The 25,627-nt window shown below is 35.6% G+C and overlaps 5 protein-coding genes across 11 annotated transcripts; 1 reads left to right on the plus strand and 4 right to left on the minus strand.

Annotated features, from left to right (window-relative positions):
* Positions 1-92: 92 nt before the first annotated feature.
* Positions 93-3,007, minus strand: LOC106658780 (E3 UFM1-protein ligase 1 homolog). Of its 3 annotated transcripts, none has more exons than XM_014380898.2 (6): positions 2,868-3,007; positions 2,614-2,757; positions 1,970-2,547; positions 1,741-1,887; positions 327-1,673; positions 93-257 (listed from the first exon to the last, which is right to left on the minus strand). In XM_014380898.2, exons 2-6 carry the CDS (start codon positions 2,691-2,693, stop codon positions 112-114), a joined length of 2,298 nt encoding a protein of 765 aa, XP_014236384.1. In that variant the 5' UTR covers positions 2,694-2,757; positions 2,868-3,007; the 3' UTR covers positions 93-111. The 3 variants fall into 3 exon arrangements, with proteins under 3 accessions (XP_014236384.1, XP_014236382.1, XP_014236381.1); XM_014380896.2 differs by having other exon boundaries at positions 2,846-3,007; XM_014380895.2 differs by having other exon boundaries at positions 2,830-3,007.
* Positions 3,008-3,308: 301 nt separating this feature from the next.
* LOC106659042 (probable 39S ribosomal protein L45, mitochondrial) lies at positions 3,309-4,411 on the minus strand. The gene has a single exon (XM_014381328.2). The coding sequence runs from the start codon at positions 4,312-4,314 to the stop codon at positions 3,403-3,405; it is 912 nt and encodes a 303-aa protein (XP_014236814.1). The 5' UTR covers positions 4,315-4,411; the 3' UTR covers positions 3,309-3,402.
* Positions 4,412-4,690: 279 nt separating this feature from the next.
* Positions 4,691-5,402, plus strand: LOC106659043. The gene is made up of 2 exons (XM_014381329.2): positions 4,691-4,855; positions 5,063-5,402. The coding sequence occupies exons 1-2, from the start codon at positions 4,797-4,799 to the stop codon at positions 5,322-5,324; spliced, it is 321 nt and encodes a 106-aa protein (XP_014236815.1). The 5' UTR covers positions 4,691-4,796; the 3' UTR covers positions 5,325-5,402.
* LOC106659038 (apoptosis-inducing factor 3) lies at positions 5,400-9,788 on the minus strand. Of its 4 annotated transcripts, none has more exons than XM_023460541.1 (8): positions 9,723-9,788; positions 8,653-8,795; positions 7,800-8,080; positions 6,980-7,676; positions 6,711-6,916; positions 6,427-6,640; positions 6,110-6,353; positions 5,400-5,679 (listed from the first exon to the last, which is right to left on the minus strand). In XM_023460541.1, exons 2-8 carry the CDS (start codon positions 8,750-8,752, stop codon positions 5,547-5,549), a joined length of 1,875 nt encoding a protein of 624 aa, XP_023316309.1. In that variant the 5' UTR covers positions 8,753-8,795; positions 9,723-9,788; the 3' UTR covers positions 5,400-5,546. The 4 variants fall into 4 exon arrangements, with proteins under 4 accessions (XP_023316309.1, XP_023316310.1, XP_014236810.1 ...); XM_023460542.1 differs by lacking the exon at positions 9,723-9,788 and adding an exon at positions 9,038-9,055; XM_014381324.2 differs by lacking the exon at positions 9,723-9,788 and having other exon boundaries at positions 5,401-5,679; positions 8,653-8,909.
* A 1,180-nt stretch (positions 9,789-10,968) lies between these two features.
* On the minus strand, positions 10,969-25,337 carry LOC106659039 (myb-like protein Q). Of its 2 annotated transcripts, XM_014381326.2 has the most exons (4): positions 25,086-25,337; positions 23,906-24,259; positions 12,126-12,622; positions 10,969-12,042 (listed from the first exon to the last, which is right to left on the minus strand). In XM_014381326.2, exons 2-4 carry the CDS (start codon positions 24,150-24,152, stop codon positions 11,332-11,334), a joined length of 1,455 nt encoding a protein of 484 aa, XP_014236812.1. In that variant the 5' UTR covers positions 24,153-24,259; positions 25,086-25,337; the 3' UTR covers positions 10,969-11,331. The 2 variants fall into 2 exon arrangements, with proteins under 2 accessions (XP_014236812.1, XP_014236813.1); XM_014381327.2 differs by lacking the exons at positions 23,906-24,259; positions 25,086-25,337 and adding an exon at positions 20,792-21,824.
* Between the last annotated feature and the right edge of the window lie 290 nt (positions 25,338-25,627).

Consider the following 25,627-nt stretch of genomic DNA (forward strand, 5'->3'; position numbering starts at 1 on the left):
TATAATATACAGATAGTTCATTATTTGAATTACATATTATTTATACAATTTAAAAACATCATGATTATTAAAAATTATAATTTTTTAACTTTTATACACGCGCATTTTCGTTCAAAAATCTTGAACTTTATCATCCTTTATTTGCTTCTTATAATCATTGGCAATTATTTTAATTTGTGCTAAATTTTCTTCCAATTCATTTTGCAAGCTTCTTTTGACATCTTGATCAGAAGAACTCAAAAATTGAAGTACCAAATCTGCAAAAATAAGAAAAAAAATGAGATTTAATTTTTTGAAGATCAAATTTCTGAAAATAATTGTATTACCATGATATTTAAAGAGTGTAACACCAGTGGCTTCAATCAAAAGAGGACGCAAAAAAGTGAGAATTGTAGAAACATGTCTTCCAGACATGTGCAATGCATTTTGAGTAGTAGCTATGAATAGTATAGCAGTTGTTAAGTGCAAAGCTAGTGCAGGATCTTGTGTACAATTTAATTGCTCCAACATAGCTTCTCGGTGACCAACCACAATCGCTCTATCTTTTTTCTTATCATATTTTTTGAGTACTAAACAACAAGCAGCCATAGCTGGTTCAACAGAATTTATAAAATTTTCTACTGAATTTCCACCAACAACTTTATGTAGTTCGCTCAATGGCTCTCTTACATCTTTAGGTAATTCTAGAAGCATTTTATGTCTGACTTCAGTGCTCAAGTTTGGAGGACATTGTATAACATTTTGTTGAGCGGATAATTTAAAAATTTCGGTAACAAAGTCAGCACCTAGTGTTTTAAGCAGATATTTGACCATTGGTTCTTGAATTGATTTTTCCAAACATTTAATTCCTCTTTCATAAACTCTAATAGTTGTAACAAAAGAATTAAGTTTTTCCTCTACTTCACTTAAGTTTGTTGTTTTGTGTTTCTGTGACAACTGCTCTGCAATTGATGCAGCAGTTTTATTCAATCCCTTTAGAAAATGAATGGCTAATTCGTCTATTAGTTCTTCCATATCTCTTAAATTTTCATCTTTACTCAATTCAATTTTTAAATCATCAATATTTATGAGATCAAATTTACCATTCACTTTTTCAGGATTTTCGTCATCAGACTCAATGTCTTGATGTTTATTTTGTTGATATTTTTTTTTAGTCGATTTTGTTTTTGTTTCTCTGCCTTGGCTACCTCCACCAGTTTTTCCTCCAGTAGCTTTTTTTCTTCTCTCAGATTTTCGATCTGCTTTAGTGTCGATGATATCCATTGCCTTTGATTTTATTTTGTTTTCAACTACAGATTGAAGCCATTTTCCACTTTCAACTGCTTCCTTGGCCTTGTTATCACATAAAACTTCCAAATTTTTCTGGATTTTTTGCAAGTAAGCATCAGACACAATCATTGTAGAAGAAAATATATGAATAAAAGATTTCATTCTTGAAGAAGATTCTTTTAACAGTAATTCTGCATCACAAGGACTAAAAACTGATGGCAATAGCGAATAGATATCTGTAAAAGAGCCAGTTGCAACTACTTCTTCAATATTTGCATTTACTTGATCAATTATTATTGAACCAACTGCTACAGAATCTAAATAAATGAGATTTTCATCAGGAAAATGACGTTTCACAAAATTTTTAGGATCAGAAATACCCAATCTGGACATGGCATCGTATTCTGAAAAAAACAATCATTTTCCAAAATAAAGTTTTTTTCAAACTTTTAAATTAATCTACATTCTTACCAAGATAACCATTTTGTCTGTAAAAACTATCAACCCACTCAGATTGACCCTTGGAATATATTGTAGGTACATAAATACTATTACTGCCTTGTTTACCACTCACAACACCTGGAATCTGTTTCTTATCTTGAAGATTTTCCATAATAGCTATAGTATTAAAAATTAAAAAAAAAATCGTGCATAAATAAGTATAATATCATATAAAAGTTTAAGTTGATTTGATATTTACAAAAAAATATTCTTTCTGGAACTGCACACTGTCCTAAAATAGCAGAAATTGGTGTTGGTCTCGTTAAAGCTGAAAGAGCTCCTCTTATTTTGGCTTCATTTCTGGCTATATATTCTTGATTGTAAATTAATTTTGGATCTTGAGAATCTTGTTTACCAAAAATTGTTTTTCCCAATTCTTTTTCAATTGTAGATTGAATAAAATCAGCTGGTAAATCATAGTGGAGTGTAAGATCAACAACATTTATAAAGCCATTTTGATTAAGTTTGTCATTGATTTCTTCAGAAATTTTATTTATATAAGTTTTATCAATTAATTGTCCTAATAATATTTTGATGCCTCTGTCATGTTTTTCAATTTCAGCACTTGCTTTAGAAATCTGAGATAAATCAACATTTAAAATCTTTGCTAATTGGGCCAAATTTATTCTTCCCCCATGCACAAAAAGCTCATCTTTAATTTCTTGTGCTAAGTGTTGAGGAGTTACATATTCTTTACCATCATTAGTAAAAATCACATTAAGTAATTTGTCTTCAGTTAGTTTCATAATGATCTCAACACAATTTCGTTCGGATAATCTGAAAATGACATAATTTTAAGTAAAAATCATAAATTAAAAAAAAATTATCAACAACAAAAATTACTTTTGTAATGCATTGCTAAGCTGTGCTTTTTGAAAATCTGCAGCTAGCCTTTTAACTTCATCCCAATCAGCTGTAGTCATCTTGTTTTGTTTTCTTTAAAATTCAATGAATGAAAAACCAAACTAGTGATTCAATGCGTCAATTCTATGTCAAAAGTATAAAATAATTAATTCACAAGTAAATTTCAAAGCTTGCAATATGTTATGAACAAGTTACTTATGCTACAAGTTACGTTTTATTCGAATTGCCCTTACAAAACTCAATCAAGTGCAGCATTAACTTATAGACATATGGAAAATGACGAGTACGGACTACGCCGAGTACGCCGATTTCAATTTTATACGTGTTCAGCTGTATTAGTATATTTATTTTGATATAGGAACTGCTGCGGATCACCACTAGAACTACATGCTACAACTCCCACCTTTCCTTTTTACAAGTGTCAAGTGTATACACTTATACATACAACATATAATCCATGTGTCTGGCCGTTTATCGTACTGTCAAATTTGGTCAATGACAGTCATCATTCAGAATTTAAGACTTTTTCTTCACTTAGTGATATAAAATGTAAACATGTTTGAAAATATATGTAATGTAAAATTTCAGTTATATGGCAAGTTCATTTAATTTTATATACTAATTATAAGTAAATGAGTAATAGGTAGTACTGGTTAAAAAAATTATTTCTTCAATTATGATCTCTATTGTCATATTTTTATTTTTCAAAACAATATTTACAATAAATTTCTCCATTTCAATCAAACTATGATATTAATTGCTTTATGACTAATTTTGTGAATCTGCTTTATTTTCTAATGCTGTTTCTTCAGATTGAAATGCAAATGTTTTTGGTAGACTTATTTGAGAAGTCATCCAAGTTGGAATAATTTTAGCGTGCATTCGCCATACACCATATTGATTACTGAGATGCTTTTCAAAAACAATGTAATCTAACACATCTTTAGTTAGTACTGGTGAACCACTGACCAACCTTCCAAATCGATCATACATGACTAAAGATTGTTGAGTATGAAATCTACACGTTACTTGTGCAAAAACATTAGTGTCTGTTAACATTGTTGTACATCGAGCATGTACAATCCTTGCTGGTTCTAGTGATTTTATGAATTTCCATTGAATTTGTTTATTTTCCAAATTACAATACATCTGAGGGTACAATTTTTCAGTAATATACTGTTGAATACCTTCTTTGTCTTTTTCAGCTAATAACTGATGAGCTGTCTTATAGATTTCCAAAGCCTGTTCAGGAAAGTCACTGGCATTGAATTCTTCTTCATACTTTTTAATTTTTCTATAAGCCTGATACGACTTAGTTTTTTTCATTAGAAATTCCATATTTTGCTTGGCACCAGTAGTTGAGATTGCTGAAAATTTACCATCTCCTTCAGGTGGAATATAAGGTTCAAAAATAGCGGAGGTACAACTGATATACATTGGTTTCTCTAACCAAGGCTTTTGAGGAAAAATCCCTCTTTCCTTCATTTTTTGACGCCTTTGACTGTGGCTCAAGTTATCAGGGTCTTCGTTTTGTGATTCGAACCTGGATAAGTCAATTTTAATAACTTTTTCACCACGCATCCTTTTCCATTTTGGATCACGATGTTTATTACGCATGTAACGCACTGATTGAGGAGTGTTAATTGCATGAACAATCCTCGAAAATAGTGAAAGTGACATGCTTTTGTAATGTTTTTATGTTTATTTAAAATTGTATGAACTTTGATCACTTTTCCACCTCAGACTATTATCTGACAATGTATTTTAACCTAATTGCTCTAGCCGCATCTGACATGATTTCACTGAAGTTTTTTATGTTGGTACCTTTGTGGATAGTTTATAATTTCAAAAATAAGGAATACTTAAAATTTGCAAACTATTGGCTATTAAAAATGTTCAATTTCATTTGAATATTGTCGAACATTTACTCACTTTAACTTATAAAATATTTTTAACAAATTTTAAAGCTTTTAATGAACTAGTTGAATAATCATCAATCCAATTTTCGTAAAGTTGGTAAAATTTACCATTGCTTAAAATTGAGAGCTATCTTCAGGTTTATTATTCCACGGTGTAAGTGTAAAATTGTAATTACTTACTATTGCTATTGTTGAGCCGGATAAATTACTTTATTGACAAAAGTGACACAGTAAAACGTTAATATGCGATTGACAGCTTTTTTATGTTTCGGTAAACGGCCTCATGGAATAAAATACAGAGGGTAAGCAAATGATTTCAATTGATTGATCTTTCGATAAATTTATCATTTAACCTGTTTATTGGATTTTTTTTTAATTAATTACCATTTTTACTTATGTTCATCACAAGAATTTTAATCCTCTCATAGTCATTCCAATGTTACGTCTGTCTAAATCATAAGTATTGACGTGGAATTCTCCATTTAGAAAATTTTTAATTCTTTTTTTAGAAAATATCGGCAGATAAAACCAATCACCAATTTTGATTTGCTGACAATGAGACATGATTTCGATAGAACAGAAAAGAATATGTTCTATTTGCGCCATCCATACTTAACAGTTGAACAATCTTTTGGCCATTCAAAATCTCCAGCTGAAAAATATTCAAAGTTCCTAAAGAAAATACTACATAATAGAAATCAAGATTTTGAAAAACATACAACGTTAGCTGAAGTTTTAGCTCCTTTGAAGGTTTCAGAAGCTTGGGATTAAAAAGTCATGATTTGTTATATATTTCTTAGTGTTATGTGTAAACTTTAAAAATAATATTAAAAAGTCATTTTAACATTTTTTGCAGTTATATTTATTTCCAATCAGGTAAAACATAATACGAAACAAACAAACAGCAGCATATAAGAAAATCAGTTTAAAATAATATAAATACTTTTCATTGGTAGCTTTAAAACAATGCAATAATAAAATTAACATCACAAATTATAGTAACTTGATCATAATTCTAATAAAGTGTGTACATCGCTTAAATTGAATGCTATTGTAACAATTCCTTGAGACGTTTAATGGTGTTACAGTGTGGTAATATTTCTGTTGTTGAGAAAATCTTGAAATCCTAAAATATGAGAAGCTTAAAAAATTTCCAGTTATTTTTGGTCCCATCTTTCAAGCATGCACACAAAAAACTAGAGCTATTTTTAACTCTAATTGTAATAAACATAATCAATTATAATTGTAAAAAACATAATCAATTATGATTGTATTAAAAGTAATATTCAATAATAATATAATACTTTTGAAATTTTTAGTATAAGTTACTAAGAGAAGGTTGAGCTGAAATCAGTTTTGTAGTTGTAGATAACTTGTAGAACAATTCCTAAACAACTTTTTGCTACGATGGGTACATTTTGTAGAAAGAAACTTTGAACTTTATGGAAGAATACTATAACATCCATCATTTTAATTTGCATTGGAAAAATTTAAATTGATGATCAAATGCTCAACTTCAACCTTTTCTTAATAAAACTTGATCTGAAGTTCCTTACGACGTGGATATTGGCATAGTTTGAAGATCTTTTGGTTTATTGCGAATCCATGCAACAGGATCTTTTTCCACCTCATCTTCTGTCAAAGTTTTGCCTTCATAAAGATAATTAGCAAAATCTGACACAATTGGATCTCTTCCCACACTGCTCATTGCTATAACTTTGCAATTTTTAATGTAATAAGCAAAAAATTTCATTTCTTCTAATGACCCAACTATTTTCACTTTGTCAGGAATTCCAAATCCTTGAATAAAAAAATTTTTCATGCATTATTCCTAGTTTTATACTCTGGAAATATTGTACACATTTCAGCATACCTGCATAACGATAACTCTTTCCAAACAAAGTTGTCCAGAAAAATGGAACTGCTTGCAGTGGGGTTTGATTTCCACACATATTCATAGCTGCTATTTTTCCATGATAATGAGCAAGTCCATAATGACCAATAGCTGCTTTGGTTTTAGCGCAATAAACAGGTGCATAGGCAATATCTCCTCCAGCATATACATCATCTATATTTGTTTTTAAATACTGTAAGAAAATATTTTTAATTCAAAGATAGAAAGTAAGAAAAAAATTAAAATTTATAAACGATGAGTACCTCATCCACTATCAAAGCACAATTGTCTGTCATTTGTAAACCAGAATCCTTCAACCATGTTGTGGTTAAATTTGATCCTATTCCAAGAATCACTATATCTGCTTTCAAAGACAAATCTTCTTTCAATTGTACTTTACCAACAAGTTTTTCATCATCTTCTCTTGGAATAAACTTAAGAATACAATTATTGTCTATGAATTTTACTCCTACAAAAACAATTTAGAACAAAATTAATTATATTTTTACATTATAAAAAAAAAAAATTATACCTTTATTTTGAAATTCCTTTTTTATTCTCATTCCTATTTCCTCCCCAAAAACAGACTTGAATGGAACACAATCTCTTCCAATAACAGTTACTGAGGCACATTTATCAGCGCAATAAGCAGCAGCTTCCATCCCTATAAAGCCTGTTCCCAGAACTACTATGTGATTTTTTTTTGTAACATCTTCTTTCAATAATTTATGAATTCCACTTGAATCTTTGAAGTCTTTTAAGACAAAAATATTTTGCAAATTGACACCAGGAAGATCTGGTCTTCTTGCCTGACTGCCCGTAGCTAAAAATATTTTTGAGTACTTGTATTCTTGATTACAGGTCAAATAAACGGTTTTCTTATTTGAATCTAATTTTACAGCTTCGATATCAAAAACTGTTTCAATGTTATTTTGCTCATAAAAACATTGTGGTCTCAGTAGTATATTTTGTACATCAGTATCCATTGCTTTTGAGAGTTTAACCCTATCATAAGGCAATACACCTTCTTTGCAAATCAATATAATACGCCCTTCAAAACCTTCCTGTCTCAAAGTTTCAGCACATGTTGCTCCTGCTGGTCCACCTCCCACAATAACAATGGTTTCGGAGTTACATTTATTCTTCCTCACCATACCTTTAACTCTTTTATTACCTAACAATTCTGATTGTTTAGCTTTAACTTTTACAAGGCCTTTATCTACTGACACCTAAAATACAAAATTAGAATCAACTTTTAGGCGATCAATCATCACAGAAATATCACTAGTTATTGAAAAATTGAAAATGAAAAAAAAAAACTTAAAACAAAAAAAGTCAGTTGACAAACGTACTTGGTAACATGGCAAAGAATCTAATCCTGGAAAATCTTCAATATCACCTGTCTTTATATTGAAACAAGCACCATGCCAAGGACATCTGACTCGTCCTTCTCCTAAAGCACCAGTATGTAAGAGAGCTCCATAGTGAGTGCATTTAGTTCCAATAGCATGCAACTCTCCTTTCTGCTTTATCAGTAAAATTTTTCCGTCATCTCCCAGGGGTAAAAGTTTCATTTCATTTTCTTGAATGTCAGTTTCTTTGCACACTACATCCTCCACATAAACCTCGGTTTCTAAATTGCGAAAATTCATGAAAAAAATTTAGATCATTTAATAATGTTCAAACTTGCAATAAAAATATCTCGCTCACTAGGGCACTTGCAGTTGGACTTTTCGCTATCCATAATCAATTAATTATTAGAAGACGTAAAATAAGCAACTCAATAAAAACTGCAAGTTTCCGCTTGATAAGAAAATTAAATCTCGATTAATTAGTATCCGTAATTCCATAAAAGCTCGGTAAAAACAAGGTTTAAGAAATTTAATTATGTTGCTGCGTTACTGTCGCAATACAAAGCAATGGCAAGGTTTTCCGCTATCAATATAGTCCGTATGTTGTTACTACCCCAATCATAACCTCTCAATTATTTATAAAGGCGCAACCGGCAAATTAACTAGTTTTTCTTTATAAATCCGGGTATTGATGAAACATCATTATATATGGAAAAAAAAAAAAACAAAAAGCTGTCGGACGTGAATATACATCCGTTGACATGTCCTGCTCGATTCGAAACGAGCTGTCAAGCTGTATTAATCATCTTTGATAGAACGATATAATTTGAAAAAAAAATGAAGTATAACTCACTGTCATAGTTTTCAGCTTTCGTAGAAAAGTTGCTACTCTTAGATGGTTTGACCTCGGTGCTTCTTTTAGGAGAGAAACTTTTGCTTTTGCTTGCACCCATAGTAAAATCTTGTGAGTACAAAGATCGTCAATAATCCTGATTCCTGCGAGACAAGACGACGACAAAAGTTCATAAGAGCTTTGAAAGTTGGCAGACCGTTAAAGGAATTATCAAGTCGAGCCGATCACGTTGTTATCGATTATGATGGCTTAATTGTTTTGAAGATTCACGTAAATCGATAAGAAACTCATTTAATAAATATCATGGCTACTTCAATTAAAATATACTGAAATTATAAATTTGGCCAATTACAAAGAAAATCACCGCAGCTGAGACGGAACTTACTGCGTGACATTCCAGATAATACGGATCTTGTATGATGTGCCAAGGACTTTTAACGCAATACGTTCCACAAAAATTCCACAAAAAAATAGCCAAAATTTTTATTTTTGACCTGCAGAAATGACTGACTGTGCCAAAATGGCAAGATATTTCTATTTCGATACACAAGCGTTTCTGATCATTTATTTATTATGAATCGCGTGTGGTTCACCGCACCAACGTTACAATAATTACAGTTTGACTGAAGCGCATAGTGGAGTACTTAATTTTTGAGACGGCATTAAGAAATTATCGAAGCCGAAGTTAAAAGAGAAATATTCAAAAACGTTTTCTGAAATTTCTACCGAATATTTTACTAAATCACTACACGAATATCTTTATTTTAATGTCAGGCCAATCGAAAAAATCTTTAGTGAAAATCACAGAAAACACTTCATCATATTTTTTCGTTTTTATCCTAGTTTTAGTTTGTCTTTGAAGCAACTGAAATCAGTTAATCAGTTTTAAATGTCAAATTTTTTGTTAATCAACTCAGCGGCTGGTTTGGATTACGATGCACAAGGACCAATCCTTTCAATCGACCAACAACGCGTATGACTAATTTTAACAGCTTGTAGCGAGTCGACTCGTTTATCTAAACACTTGTCGGTCACGGATTTGAAAACTATAGCCAAGAAACGTTACTCACTTTTAGGATATAATTCTCGCGCGCTCAAGTGACTGCGCGGTCTCGTTCGGTCGCACCGTGTGATCTATCTGATATTTGCCAAGCGAGCTGCACCAGTAGCGGCCGTTGTTCCGTTCGCGGCTGCAACTTGCTACGAAATGTAAGTGAAAGGAAAAATCTACTTGGTGCGTAGAGGCCGAGCGTGGGGAAAATTGTACGCTATTATTATTATTTAAAGGGAACTTGCGACATGTATACCAGATAGAGCATTACATGCATATTTCGTCTCTCAATACGTGCTTGCGTGCGCGTACTATCATTGTTTGCCTTTCCAAGACATTTTTATCGCTACCGAGGTTGTAAGCATGGTCCGCTCGTAATATAATCTTGGAGCTGGTAAATGAAATCAGATAAACGTACAATTGAGCAGTTTGATGAACAAAAATTTTTATTTTCATTGACTTGTTATTACAAGTGTATCTCTGCTGTAGCGCATACATACTAGCATTACTGTTTCTTTTTTTTTATAATCATTGTACAATACAAAATAATATATATATAAGAGTTAAAAACAAAAAAAAGTTTAAAGTTGCAGGTTGAATTGCTTGGAGTAAAAAAAAACTCGACATGATTGGTAAAAATGTATGCCGTCGGTGAGCGGATTTACAAGTCGAAAACGGAATTAAATTTTTTCATCATTATTGTACGAAACGCGAGTCGGGCCCAATGACAGGTTCGCTCCATACATATGGAGTGAGATTTTTAAGGTCGTTGAGTTTTTTAATCGCTTTCGACGGGTCATATATGCGTATAGCTTCTTCGACCATGATTTTTATTATAATCAAGTAAGATTACAATTTTTAAAGAAAAGTAAAATAATTTTTCAATATCGACAACATAAAATCGAAATTTTTTTACAAATATCTCGTCGCATATTTCATAAAATATCCAAAGAATTGGTATTAATTAATGTACAATTTTTTATACGTCGATCAATTCATTACGTGCTGCTAGTACAGTTGTTCTGAACACGTTTGTGGAAGGTAAGATGTATGAATTTACACCACAGATGTTTCGAATACAGTGAATTAAAAAACCCTTTAGAATTAGAAGAGACGTAAATAAAAGAGCCTTGTGCTTTCAATCAAATACAATAAAACTCTTACATACTAACACAGAATCGCTAAAATTTACATTAATTTTAAAACTACGTTTTGTAAATTTTATAATTATATATTATACTAACTAGCTAATTATTTTCTAATCTTCCATTAGAAAAATTAATTTTTAATAAAAGTTAAGGGTAAATGATAAAAATGGCTGAATAACTTATTTAAAAAAGTAGGGAGAACTCTAAAGTAACAATGGATATTAACGGAAATCAAAATTGAAAAACCACCTTTAATAAGTCGATAAGAGTGTTAAAAAATTAAATGTACGATAAAAAAAACAATAGCACAGTAAAGTACCTTTGTAGTAAAAAAGTAATAAATGAGTACGACTCTCAGAATGGAATTAAGCTGTGTAAAGAATCTATCTCTATGAAAGCTCGGTAGTATTTGCTTTCATTTCACTACTGACAAACTGGTTTAAGCTAAAATGTAAGCGCAAGTTATTCCTGAGCTCATGACTATTTGATCATGCCTTTGGCCTTGAACAAATCGCGCATGAGCTTTTTCAAGTAACCGATTTCTCGTTCCAGATCTTTAACGTTCTCTTTAAGCTTTTCATTTTTATTGACTAACTCCTGCTCCTCGCCGATTATCATCTTGATTTCCTGCTTCTTTTTTTGACGGTAACGCGTTGCAGCGTTCTTGTTTTGTTCTTTTTTGCGAGAGCGCTTGTCCTCAGCATTGGGGCGCGAGTAGGGTTTATTGCTGGCGCGAGGTTTACGCCCAGCACCGCGAGCGGGCTTGCCGCGAACAGCTGATGCAGCAGCTTGATCATTAGCAGCAGATTCGAGCGACCACTCTGGATCGTCATTCGAATCCTCGGATGACATGCAACTACCATTGGAACTGGTGCAAGGCGAAGCCGGGGACGAAGACGATGTGCACGAAGCAGCCGAGTTTCCACTGCTTCCTCCAATCGCATCTTCGACACAGCTGAGCACGTACTCGTCGACTTTAGCCAGTTCCTCGTCAACCGACGCGACATCGGTACTTGCTTGGCTCAAAGAGTCCAACGACAGATTCCCTGCAGCCCATTGTCCACCTATTTGACCGGCAGCCAACGAGTGCTGTACAGTCGAACTGTTGTTCAGTGGCAAGGAATTGATGTTGAATTGTTGGTGCAACTGAGACTGTTGGTGCTGAACTGGTGCGTTTAGAATGGTTGATTCCTAATAAAAATGTAATAAATTTTATCAATATTATAAATTATAGTTCATCATTACTTTTAAAATGCATAAGTAAGGATTCATACCGTTAGTCTCGGTTGCTGTTGCTGTTGCTGCTGATAGAAAGAGTTGAAGGTGGGAACCTGCTGTTCGTGTTGCAACGGCTGTAGAGTGACGAGTAATTTTTGCTGGATCTTGGGCGGCGGCGATTGCGGTGGTGTCAAAGCCGAAGGGCTGTATTGAATTTGGTGGCAAGCCTCGACATCGCCGAGAACAGTCTCAAATTCGCGTAGCAAAGACTGAGTTTCGTCAATTTGCATTAATTGTTGCTGCTGCTGTTGCTGTTGGTGGTGGAATTGATGGTGTTGAATCTGGTGCTGATGGTGTTGCAGTTGCTGCTGCGGCACATGCTGCGGTTGTTCAACAATCAGGTACTGAGGCGCTACTTGCGGTATTATCTGGGGCTGTGGTTTTTGGATGTTGGGGTAAACCACAGCCGATCGATTTGGTACGCATTCCGGTGTTATAATATCGGAGAAAATCGGCAGGTCTATCTTTTTCTCGAGCCAGTCGTTGAGTGATTCTGAAAAATAATTGGAAAGAATTGATATTAAATTTCATAGTTTCATCATTTTGAAAATTTGAATAAAGTTATTTCTTTATTCTGTAATGCTTTATCTCTTGTGTGCTTAAATAATCATTTTGTATTGGTCTCTTTGCGCAGCTGGACTCATGGAAGATCACCAAGTTAACGAGGTCTGTAATTTGTTTAGTGAAAACCTCTGAACGAATGGATTTTACGCACAAAAATGCCACATCATACAGTCAAGTGAATAATATTTTCAACGTTTCAATTTAGAAATCAATGATAGTGAAAAGTAAATCAAGCAATAAAAAGAGTCTATAACCATTACCAACATTAGTGCGAAGTTTGTTAAATTCCAAGGTCTTTTACGTGCATTTAACACAATTATCAAAGTTATAGATTTACGAAAAGTGATTTTTATGACATATTTCGCATCAACTAATAAAACATTCAAGTATCACGTTGTAACTTGGGTATTTGAGTTTCGTTTCAAGCTAATTATCTTATCGGATAATCATAGTCATTGTAAACGGCAATGTGTATTAAATGTAGACTATATCTCCATTTGTGTACTATAAATATCTTTTGTACCTCACGCCGAGCTGTTCCATGAATAACAGCTAAAACGGCTATTCAAATTCCAGTTCGACAAAGGTAATAACAGTAAACCATTATTACCTATTCTTGTAAAGACAAAATCACGCGTCTCAAAAAGAGTAAAAAATATATTGACACTGTCGACCAATTCGTTCGTTCCGAAATGTTTGAAATTAGTTTTTGATTAGACATTGTCAAATTCAACTACATGATGATTTTGTAGATTATAGATTGAGCCAAGACACGGAAAAAATTAGACTGAATGTAAAGCTTTTTATATGAAAAAAAGGTAGTGTCAACTTTACATTTATTAGTTTATATAAAATTAATATGCAGAGACCGCAGATATCGATAAAAGTCGTTCGGTAGTACCAGAACATTTTTCTCAAGCAAAAAGACTGCGTTAACTCTATAGATAACTACGCTAGAAAGGAAAGAGAAAAAAAGAAAAAGTGTCACGTGTTAGCGATCATTGACAATATGGTACTTTTCCGATTAATTACACGTTAACCGACTTTTACATTTTTTTCGTTCAAAGACAAACATCCTAATTGTGCGCGGGGGTTGACTATTCAGAGAAAAATTTTTACACGAAATTTTTCTTTTTCCTATACAAAACTTCAAATAACTTCGTTTTGCGCAACACCTCTGGTACCGATCCTCGTTTTCGTAGGTATTGAATTAAATATTGATCGCGATCGTCTGCGAAAGAAAACGCAAAGCGCGCTTTTGTAGCGTTCTTTTGGCTTCCTTTTACAAGATGGTAATATTATGCTCGTTCGAGGAAAATAAATTTTTTAAAAAATTTTTCTCGCTTTAAACAGAGCTCGCAAACGCTTATTTTAATACATGCAGCTGAAATCCACACCCCGCGCACTGCTTTCGGACAAAAATCCAGTAATAATTAGCAATACACACGACGAAAACTCGTTTCGTATTTTTCGACTACGCTCGCGCGCCAGCCAGCCACGATAGAGAAACCAAAACAAGCATCCCGCGCTGCTTACGTATGTGAATTTACTACGGAACATGAACGATTTATCCGCCTTTACAGGTATACGATGCACGTGTTGCTGTGCTGGTCGATATGTAAAATGAATATTTTTGTTGTTATGACTGGGCTGTAGGCATCTCGTTGAATGGCGTTGCATTGATCAAAGTAAGTATTAACGCGCATAACTTGACAGCCACTATAAGACGGTAGTGTAAAGCTTCAATGCGCGTAGCGAGCATTGTTGTTGACACAAAATGAACTTATAAATTCTTTTCTATTGATACTGATTCGAGCGCTATCAAGCTCTCTTACAATAATTGCGAAACGAGCAGCTTAGGAAATTATAGGCTAACGGCCGTTACGGGCATTCCTCCAAGACTCGTTGCCCGCGAGCGACCGAATGAAAAAACAATATTTATTAATGCCGCAACAGCGCGTGCTCGCTCGCCTTTATGGACTTTGAGCGTTGCGTACATTAGCGCTCGGACGATTTTCGCGCAAATCGCCGCAAACGCAGTCGCACGTGCGTACGCATATTATTGCCTCCACACATGTACACTCGAATTCATTGCTATTGGGCGACTTAACAAACAATAATTGTGAAATTGTATACTTTTCAAGCGCATCAACGTTCGGAATCGCGCGAGCGCTCGGCGTCGATTTTATCAATATAGGCCGCCTAGAGCTTAATTATACATGTGCACGCGCAATATCGCATTTATATTTATACGGATACAAGTGCATACGTACACGAGTTTTTCATAGCACGAGCTCGCATCGTACTTCATTATTGTTCATCGATGATGGCCTTAATTTTCTTCATTCGCGCAACAACAAAGAAAGAAAGAAAAAAATGAAAAGAAATGACCATTTAGAACAAAATGGTGTCATTAATTAAAATATTATCCATTCCAACGTCGACTTTGCAGTTGTACTAGTTTCAACAATCTGAGCTGAGTCACAATAAGCGTATGAAAACAATTGTGAATATTATGGATGTTTCGTAGCGACGAAAATGTGTACTCGGACGATACCTCGCTTATCGCCATTGAACTCAAGGAGGGAGGAGCGACACTGCACTTTTGACACGTTCGATCCTTCAAGTATAAACATGCACAGTAGGCGTACGCGCACACAAGCAGTTTATGTACATGCATAGCGTGCACGCGCACAGCCAAGAGCCTTTAGAGTGCGAGTATCATAGTGTCGACCTTCTTCGAGATGGCATTATCTCAGACTTCTCACTCGACTGTTTTCCTCCACATCAATTCTCGGCACATAATGTACACATGATAGTCAGGGAAAATTCAGAAATTCGATAATAATCGCAGGCAAAAACTTGAAAGTGACGCTTCTCGATTGTCGCCACAAATGTCGGAGCGCAGAGTTTATCGCGAGAACGAATGTATGCAACGTATCTGCTGACTGACAAGTAAAAATGACTAATGTACTTGACTGCGAGAAACAAATGCATAATTGTGTTGGTGCACAACAGAAGGAGGATCGCGAGAGCCGAGAATTAATTGGAAACCGAAAGGTGTGCGTACGTGGCAGCGTAAAACAGCCTCAGGGGGGGCAACGATACGCACGTGGGCGCGTGTCGACGATGATTTTGAATTTTTCGCACACCCGTACAACGTATGGCGAGAGTAACGATAAAAAAATCAATTATCAAGAGCTCCTCAGGGGGTACGAGCGCGTTCAAAGGTGGAAGAGGGAGGAGCGACGGCCGGAGTGCGAACGAGAAGTCGATTTGAACGTTACGCGCCAAGAACAAAGTTTATTGAACCGATAAACGCGCGACTTTTACTTCGAATCGAGGCTTTTTCTGATAAGACAATATGTGTATTTATATGTGCAAGCGTGCACAAGTGCGTGGTAAAATCTAAACTTACACCGCAAAATCTCGCAGTGCTTGTTGCCCCAAATACAGCATGTTCCAAGTGAAAGCGTAATTCAAACTGTTTTTCACACTTTATACCATCAAAATTTGTTTATTTCAGTACAATAATTTTAAAAGTGCCTGACTTACTGATAGGAAAAAGTCAACTTCAAATGTTTAATGAAAAACTATTCGATCCTTCTGTATCATATAGAGATCCGTACCCCAGCATAAAATTTAGAAAACTTGTTTAAAAATTTGAATTTTGGACTGGAGTACGGATCTCTTAATAGTTAAAAAAAACTCAACGTCAATTACTTTGGAAATATTTTAAAATAAAAAATTTTTTAGATTCATTTACACAATCCTATTGTTATTTATATTGTATTCACTGCATTTTCGAAACTTGTTTTATAATTATAAGTGGCCTATTTTTTTATCATTTTGAAAAATCCCGCCCCATTCTTCTCAAAAGATCAAAGGTCAGTATTTTTTTAATTGACTGTTTATGCATGTGAAATCTTTTATATTGAAGCTGGATTGAATTCAAGTTTTAAAGTTGTTAATTTCTCGATGCACAGAATCACCAAGTATCAATCAACCAGCAAAAGAGACTCAAAGTCTTGGTGATCCTCATGGTACTTCAGTTATGTAGATAAATAAATGTTTACTTATATCGGCACAAAGTACTCATTAACTCAAGAAGCTCATTATATGTGCTCATTTATTTCTATATCCTTTCACATTAATCAGCTCAGCGTTTCACCTAAAAGGGATATTGTATTAAAAAACTATCTAAAAAAAAAAAAAAAATAATTTTTCATCACTATACAAATTACTCACTACATTCATTGATACGCTACTACACAATGAAAATATAAAATTATAAGCACTAATGGTCTAAGTAATGGTTACTAGAGAGCTATAGTCGATCGGTTCTAGTATGCATCACTACTACCGACTAGTAAAGTTGACTTTCCGGTTTAATAAACATAAGATTTAGTAGTGTAGTCTAGTGGCGGTGGCCGAAAAATCTAGTAGCAGCTACTACTGTTGTTCGCTGAGTTCACCATAGCGCTCTAGTAGACAATGCTATTTCATATTTTCAGTGCAGTAAAGTAGACATGAAATAATACAAAGCTTACGGAGGGTACGAACGTAAAGGTATTTTCGGTTTTATAGTTTATAATATAAGCTTTGCATAGAATTGCGCGATCAATTTTCTTCGCAACGCTAGCTTATGGGTAGTGTTGTAACGTCGTTAGAGCTGAGGCAAAATTACTTGTTGACATGTGGGTAGATGCGTACTTGACCCGATATTTCCTATTGAATAAATGAAAAATTTTATCTCATTATGCAAAAAAGTCATCAACGACGAAGCTAGCAGCTATTTTCCTCTATTATTTCCACCAAATTTATAGATGCAGGTTCCATCCGATACTAATAGCCAGTAACTAAGAGATTATCTTTCATTGAATTAATTAATTTAATCAACTTCTTATCAATCACATATTATCTCGCACTACTTTCTAAAAATTTTTAGTCATTTTTAGTAATTTTCAATGTCTTTTCAGGAGGTAATTATCTGGCCATTTACTTTCTTTATTTTTGGACGTTGGAGCTGGCAGAAAAGTTTACGCATCAAAACGAAATACCATGTGAAAATCCGACAACCATGTAAACTGAATGCAAGTTCAAATCGACTGGTACTTCACTTCAACACATGTTAAGTATGCTACTGCGAAAAAGTCTAGCGGAATCAGGTATATTTAGCTCACTCGTTAGCTCTGTGTCGCATCGTTTCCAGATTACTTTGGTATCGTCAATTCAATTTGAATCAATCATGGATAATACTATTTAAAAAATTATTTTTGACACGCCAATTGATTCACGTACCCTGGAGATAAAAACTTTGCCCGTTCAAATGCTACATTTTTATTCTAATAAACTTGATTTTTTTTGGACGTTTTTTCAGTTTATATCCGATTGGGATATTGCACTATAAACTTATTTTTCGATATTGTAAACAATTTTGCACTAATAGTTGAAAAATTGAAAGTGTATTTCGATGTAAAATTTCATGGGAAATCGATTGGTGCAATTCATTTTTTCCATATCTGAGAGTGAGATATTAGCAAAAAACTCTTTCACCCTGGATTTTTACCCTGACGTTGTGGTTTTAGGTAAAACCCAACGTCATGTTTGGTTTCAGCGCGCCCAAAAACATAAAACTGGTTTCATTACCCCCTAACAAAATGCAATTCTATTTAAGTTTTCACTAGACTAATTATACAATCATTTAGGAAAGTTCGCACAAAGAGTTTATAAAAACTTTGCTAACATTGGGGAAAATCCAGCAGGTTTAATTTCTTCATAAACATGAATAGTTTATTTAATAACGACATATGTTCAATACATAACGTAAAATATATCAGCAAATACAACGTAAGTTACAACCCATTCCGTGTACCCATTCGGTCAACGAACTTTTCTTTCAATCTCGCGTATGATATCGAATTTAATGCATCTCTCGTATTTATGCATGTGCGTGTATTTGCAGGAGCTAGGCGCATATAATGGAGTCTCGAGTTTTCACCGCAATGCAAACTTTCATGGGGCAAGAAATCCATGCCCACATAACATTTGCTTCGATAAATACTTTCGAATTCTCGAGACTCGGCTGATGAATAAAATTCAACGGAACTCATAAGCGTCGTGCAAAACCTGATTTCACGCGTCTCATATCTAATTATTACAACGTGTATAAAACTTTGCAGTAAACACGTCCGCGTTGAATTCGAGCAGCCACACGCGCAAGTTAGCACGAAGTAGGCGTAGTTGCTAAATCATTGTTGTACGCACTTGAGACTGGATTTTGAGCTTATTTTTTTCTTGTATCCTACCTTAATGATGTGTTAACATAACTATATCGGGAAATGAAAATGCTGAACGCATGTCACGCATTCGTTTTACTGCCAGCGAGGTTCGACTCGAGCGACTTTAAGAATTTAAAACGAAAGTACAGTCGAGCCCTCTTATGTACACCGAGTAAGTAATTTGTCTTTGAAAGGCGCTGCTGACTACTCAATGCTCAGCGAGATAACGCGCCTTTTAGATAAATAGCCTTTCATAGATTAGAGGACAAAGGTATAATCACATGACTCGAGACCAGGATGACGTAAATTTAAAAATCCGTTTTCTATATAATAAATCTAGTGCTTGGTTGGAAGCGCTTAGGTTATTATCATCCCTATATTAGTTGTTTGGTTCAAATCTATTAAAAATAGACGAGATGTATTGAATATATTTCAATCGATCGATTAGCAAGGCTTTTCATGTAATGATTTCATGTTTTTTTTTGCAAAAGTTGTCGAGGAGACCATTGGAATTGCAAATGCTCGCGAAGTTTAATTGATACATCTGTTTGTCTTGGAATTTGCACTTCAATTGAAGAACGAAAATTATCCTTATTATGTTTGAATGCGATACATTGTTTTTGATTATTCAGGCACATACTCGGTTACAACTCCTTCATTTGAAAACATTTTAAAACCAGCCGTATATATCGCCTATATCAGACGGTGATTGCGGAAAGAAAACGCATTGCACAGACGTGTCTGTGAGACACACCTCTTGGCATGCCCTCGTCTCTATTATTATTAAATGCATATTTTCAAAACTCGAGAAATTTAAAAGAATTAAAAATGAGTATTATCATTCACGGAACTATTACGTGTTTAGATTAGAGCTTGGCGAAAAATTTTTCGTGAAAAATGACATTCGCGACGCGATCTCGCGCGAGCGCCAGACCAGTGCGACGCGAGCCGTCGAATTTAGCGATAAGTAAGCGTAGTTTTTCGTTACTCCGCAATGAAACGTCACTCATCGTCGCCATCGTCGTTATCTTGAATACTACTTTCATCGAAAGATTTATCCGTCGTCCGATCGAAGAAAAATCGTTTTAAATCGTTTTCAATCTTCACCTTCGAGATATCCCGAGAGATGAATTGTCTTTTAATCCACAAGACGTGTTCGTGAGTAATAATTTTGTTATCTATTCATTTCTGAAAGCAATCAAGTTTTCATAATATTCTAAATGTCACACAAATGTACGTGAAAAATGGTAACCCACATTGCCAAGAGGTTAATTTTGAAATCGTGAAATTCCACGCAGTCATCGTATCATTGAACATTTTTACTGCTCTTTCGAGGACTTTTTCAACGTATTTCACTCTCCTTAAGGAGATGGCAAAGCCAGCTCAAAAATAAATTTTCAACGACGTTTTCTGAAATCTTTACCGTATATTAGTAGAATTGGTAAAAAGGGTCTTTGGAAACTTCAAATACAGTAAAATATAGGTCGTCAGTGAGCCTTTTAGAGAAACGTTGAATATAAGTTCGAGAAAACAAGATGGTAAATTGTATTTTTGGGCTGGCTTCGTGGTTCCTTCAAGATAATGCTAAACTCAGCCCTCCATATGCTCATTACCGAGCGATACTTTGAGCGATAGCGTGGATTTTTCGCGAAATTACTCAATCACAAACGAATTGGTTAATTGACGTTAGCACGCTCATCAAGAAATAAATCGAGTAGACAATTAAATTTAACGATCAGCAGTGTAACAATGAGTCGATAAAAAGTGTCTCTAGACATATGTACGTAAATGATATGGGCAATATTAAGAGTTCGTACCATTAAAACACATAGCTGCCATAATTCTGCTCCTTTGGATGAGTGCGCGCGACTCGTGTGCTACGGCACGCGACGACCAGTGGAATTCTTTGGATGGTGGAAGAGAGATGCACCGCAAGGAAGAGGATGACAAGACGATAATCGGGTACGAGGTAGTCAGAAGTTAGGCCCTCGTTAACATCAGAGCCAAATGGATAGAGTGGGAGCCAGCCGTGAATTAGCTTATTTCGAGGGTTCAACGTTGACGCGTTAGGGTATCTCTTATTGCTGCTCGTACGGGCAGGAGAGGATGGTAAAAAGGATGGATGTTCGGTCAGCGTCGGGGGCGGCGGCTCTGGCGGATTCTCGACTTTCAGCGTCTCTTTACGAGCTTCTGCGAGTTCACGATGATCTCTTTGTTCCACGTGTAACGATATGCGAACTGCATGCTATTATACAACATTAGCACACTCCAGCATGGAGATGCTTGCTCAAGACTTGTTGATCGGTTGAAAAAATCGCGGCCAATTTGCGCTGCTGCCGCTACTGGTCGCTCTCTGGCAGCTACTCGGGATCGAGCTAGCAAAGCTGCAGCACTCAACAGAAGCAAGAGCGGCCAAGTCGTAGGGCGCTCCGGGACGTTGGCTGCCAGTATCACGGTTATGAGGCGAATGGCAAACAGAGTCCGGCTTCGCGATCGGCGGATCGGCAAGCCTTTGTCGGGCAGCCGCGCGGCACTCAACTCGACGATCGCTTTTCGCACTGACACACGAACGCGCACGCACGCACCCACTGATACGAGACTCGCGCGCACAGAGTCAACAACTACGCAGTTATGCCTTGGCGACTCGACGAGCAAAGTCGACGAGCAAACACCATGCACCAAGTCAACGACACTCGGCACTTATCGCACTAATGGCACGCGGCAATGACTCCTATGAATTTTACTCGCTTCTCGTCACGTAGACACCACTGAAACTGCCAGGTAATGCGTCGATGTAGAAGCAGAAAAAATAGGCTCGTTATATCGACGCGTGCGCGTATAACCACTAACCAAGACTCGATTCGAGAGACTGTACGAGTCCGATCGCTCCGATTCCGACGACGTGCGGACTTGTCTCGGCTGCACTGCCACCTCCCCACTTTTCCCTCGACTTGCCTCGCTATCCCAGCAATGTGTCGTATACGCGTTTATGTGTGTGTGTGCTTACATGTAGATATATTTTTATTTTATACGCGTTCGTTTGCGCGAGCTTATCTTTCGGAGACTTTCCCTCCTACTCCCGAAGGTTTGAGAACTGCTGTTCATATTATACTCTGCCACTTGGTTCGCAGATACACAGAGGTTAATCAGTTTGTCCCACTCGTGTCGGCCGCTTCTTTTTTCCTTTTATTCGCGTATTATGACGTTTATTTTTATTTGGCCACAACTCCGATATCTGCATGTTACATAGCTGCGTACGCGCTGCGGGACGATCGCGCGGGCCACACCACCGGCCACGGACACTCCAGGCTCCAGCCCTGGAGGTGCGTGTGCGCGCGCCTGCCTCCGCGACTTTGTTTATTTTTGCCCGGGATACTCGTTTCAAAGCTTTTTTGTCACTTTTCGCTGGTATACTGGCCGGAGTTATCTGCACTGCACACTGCGACGAAAGAAAAACGAGTTTCTCGGATTTTCGGAGGCCATCGCGTTTCGCGCACCGAGCGCGAGAACCTGTTTTTGCCTGCAGAGTTGCTGTCTCGCTGGCGCTTCGTTACACCATTATTTTTGACGATCGAGTCGCGCTTTCGAAATATTATTCGTGTTTTTGTTTTTTCCCGATCGGCGTCGTGACACGCTTTCCGTACCAGCATCTTTTTCGTAACTGTTATGGGAAAGCATACGACTAAAATCATGTAGCAGATCAACCGATTGCACGGACAATTATCTTTCACCTTGTGCACGACTTTTTCTTTAAAGGATAATTCATGCTTGTTCGAATTTTCACTACAACTCAACGAATGCAGTTCGGCCCGAGCATACATATAGATATACAAGTCGTGCTTACGTAATTGCTTTTCATTTAGTAGTAACAAAGAATTCTGCACCTCGGCGCTCCCATATGGTAAAAGAGCGCGGAAATCGGTTCGATAGATTTTATCGTTATTATTTTTCAACTGTAATGTAATATATATCCCCATTTACGCGACTGTACAATTATCGTATGCACATATAATCCTAGCGATAACGCAAGTCTCCATCTGTAGCTATGCAGATGATTCTATTCTACAACGTCAACATTTTTAAACTTTATCGAGGCTATCTGTGATCCAAATATGTCTAAGTGTGTGAAGTTTACATGTATATAAAATTATAGTTACTTACCTTGTTTTATTGAGCGTAATTGTTTTTATGTAACTATTACAGCTACTTGTTCAAGTATCGATAATGCGCCGAGTGCATTTATAAAATAAGACATTGTTTGTATATAGATAGAATTTTTTAAAAACCTGAACTCTCAATGACAAATAAAAAAAAAGCTTAGACTGAATCAATTCAAGCTTTTTGTGCCGCAAAGTGTGTCAAATGCATAATAAAAAGATATCTATGTGATGCCTAGAACGGTGCTGGTAGTTATGAACGAGTCCCAGCTATTAGTTTTCAATAAGCTAAGAGTGTAATAAATAAAAACAGAGAATATGATTGCTTAGTATAGTACTAGTATGTACATTGCAATATGTTGAATAGTTTTAATAAATAATTCAGCAAGGTAAACTACCATTTTATATGTGAAAACATCTAATACTCAAGGCTAACCAATAGAACAGCTTTTGCCTTAATTACTTTTGTCAAGTGTTAAAACAAGATCTAAAGATTTATGAAGCATGGTACACATTTAGGACTTGAGAAAATAAATCCCCCTATGTACTACTAACAATTTGAAAATGTTTAATATTTTTCAAAGAATCATTTTGACGTTGAAAGACTCAATACGCTATCAAAAATTTGAATTTTTGCTTAGTTCCTTTGTAGTCAATTTGATAGTTTAAAATAAAATTTTATGTGCTTTTATATAGAAAAATAAAAGTTTTCCAATTTTTACAATTAAAGTAGGACTTCGCAAAAACAAAAAAAATAAAAAATTGCTTATTTACCTTCTTCTTTTATCCATTCTGCTGAATCTAACTCTTCTAACCATTTTGAAGCGATCTGTGCACGAGTAAGGGGTGAATTGCAGCACACGGCATCTTCATAAAACCCTTCTAATTCTAATGGTTTCTCATCAGAGTAAAACCATTCGGCTGTTAAATCTAGTGGTGCTGTCCCACTAGGGGACAGTGGTTCTTCCTTCCACATCATCATTTCTTCCTGACTCGATATCATTGATGATGTTGACGACATTGTTGATATTGATGTTTATCCGATCGACGTTTTGTAAAAAGTTTTGGATATTTGTGGTAGATGTCGGCAGAGCGACTGAATTGGTAGTTGGTAACGCCATGGTGGCACTAAAAATATTATTGAAAATATACTTTAATCGAGAGCCAAAATTTTACACAATAATTAGTTTCTACTTATTTTTGTAAAAATTTATAAAAAAAAGCATAAATTACAAAGAATATAAATACACAATAATAAGAAAAAAGCATAGTAAATATTAAAATATTGGCTTGAGAGAAAATAAATAAAAATATTTCTATCTTCATGAGTATCACTGAAGAAATGTTTGTTCAATTATCAATAGAAAAATGATGTGATTCTTGGAAATACTCAATTATCATCGCTTGATTTAGCAACAAGTTGAGCAACGTCAACAAAAATACGCAAAACCACGATGTCAGTGCTCTTTCAGATTTGTTTGCTGAATAAATCGGCAGTACAAATGCACAAAAATAATTTTAAAAATGAAGAAAGAGTTTTGTGGTGACGTCACACTCGAAAATAATCAAATTCTACCGACTAGAATTTTAAATAATCATTAAAATATGCCAAATCATGAAATTATTTATGATGACGCAATAATGATCGCTTCATACACCAACAAATATTTTTATGAAAAAACAATGAAAATTAATTGATAGTGGAAGAGACCAAATCATATGGTTGGTTGGTTGATCGTATCAAGTCATTAAGCAGTCATGCTCGCGTGCGTGAACCAAAAAACCGTATGTTACACGAGTTGAAACGTCATATCAATCAGTGAGTCATAGAGTAAAATGGCCGACGCGCACACTCGTAGTGCTGCGTAAAGCGCGCAGACAAGCTTCTACTACAACCGCACTTTGATCGGAAAATGGTTAATTTATCAAGTACAATAAAATTTAAAAAACTCACGTCATTTTGGGCTGTTGTTGGGGCTCACACTTGCGTGCGGCAAGCTAGTTTTGCAAAAAAACTAGTCCATCATCTTGATAGAGATTGCTGCGGAGCAGATGTAAGTAAAAACGATGTTGACTGTATGAAATCCATGGAGAGAAAGCGCCTGTGTAACGAAAAACGTGCTAGCACGAGCTCGGAACTCGGGCATCGTGTCGGGGGTACACAATACACATGCGCACCGCCGTCTTTGTCCGCCGTTTCGTTTCGTTCCTTTGCAACTCAAGTTGTGCCATTGCATTTGGCAATTGGTGGCTGCTGACTGATCACGTGGTCCTACGCGTGAAACGCCGCTACTTTAAATTACGGACATGTATGCGAGGTCGTGAGAGACAGGTAAATATAAACATTCGTTGCTCGAGTCTCGGCCCTCGAAGCCTCGAGGGGTGAACGACCTGCGAGTCATGTACGTTGATCAATTTTTCCGTGCACTCTTCGCGTTTGCAATCACGCAGCTCGACTATTACTGCAGCTGTAATCAGCTATAGTAATCCAAGTTC

The sequence above is a fragment of the Trichogramma pretiosum genome, unplaced genomic scaffold, assembly GCF_000599845.2.
Source record: "Trichogramma pretiosum strain Unisexual culture from Peru unplaced genomic scaffold, Tpre_2.0 scaffold5, whole genome shotgun sequence".
Taxonomy (NCBI): Eukaryota; Metazoa; Arthropoda; class Insecta; order Hymenoptera; family Trichogrammatidae; genus Trichogramma; species Trichogramma pretiosum.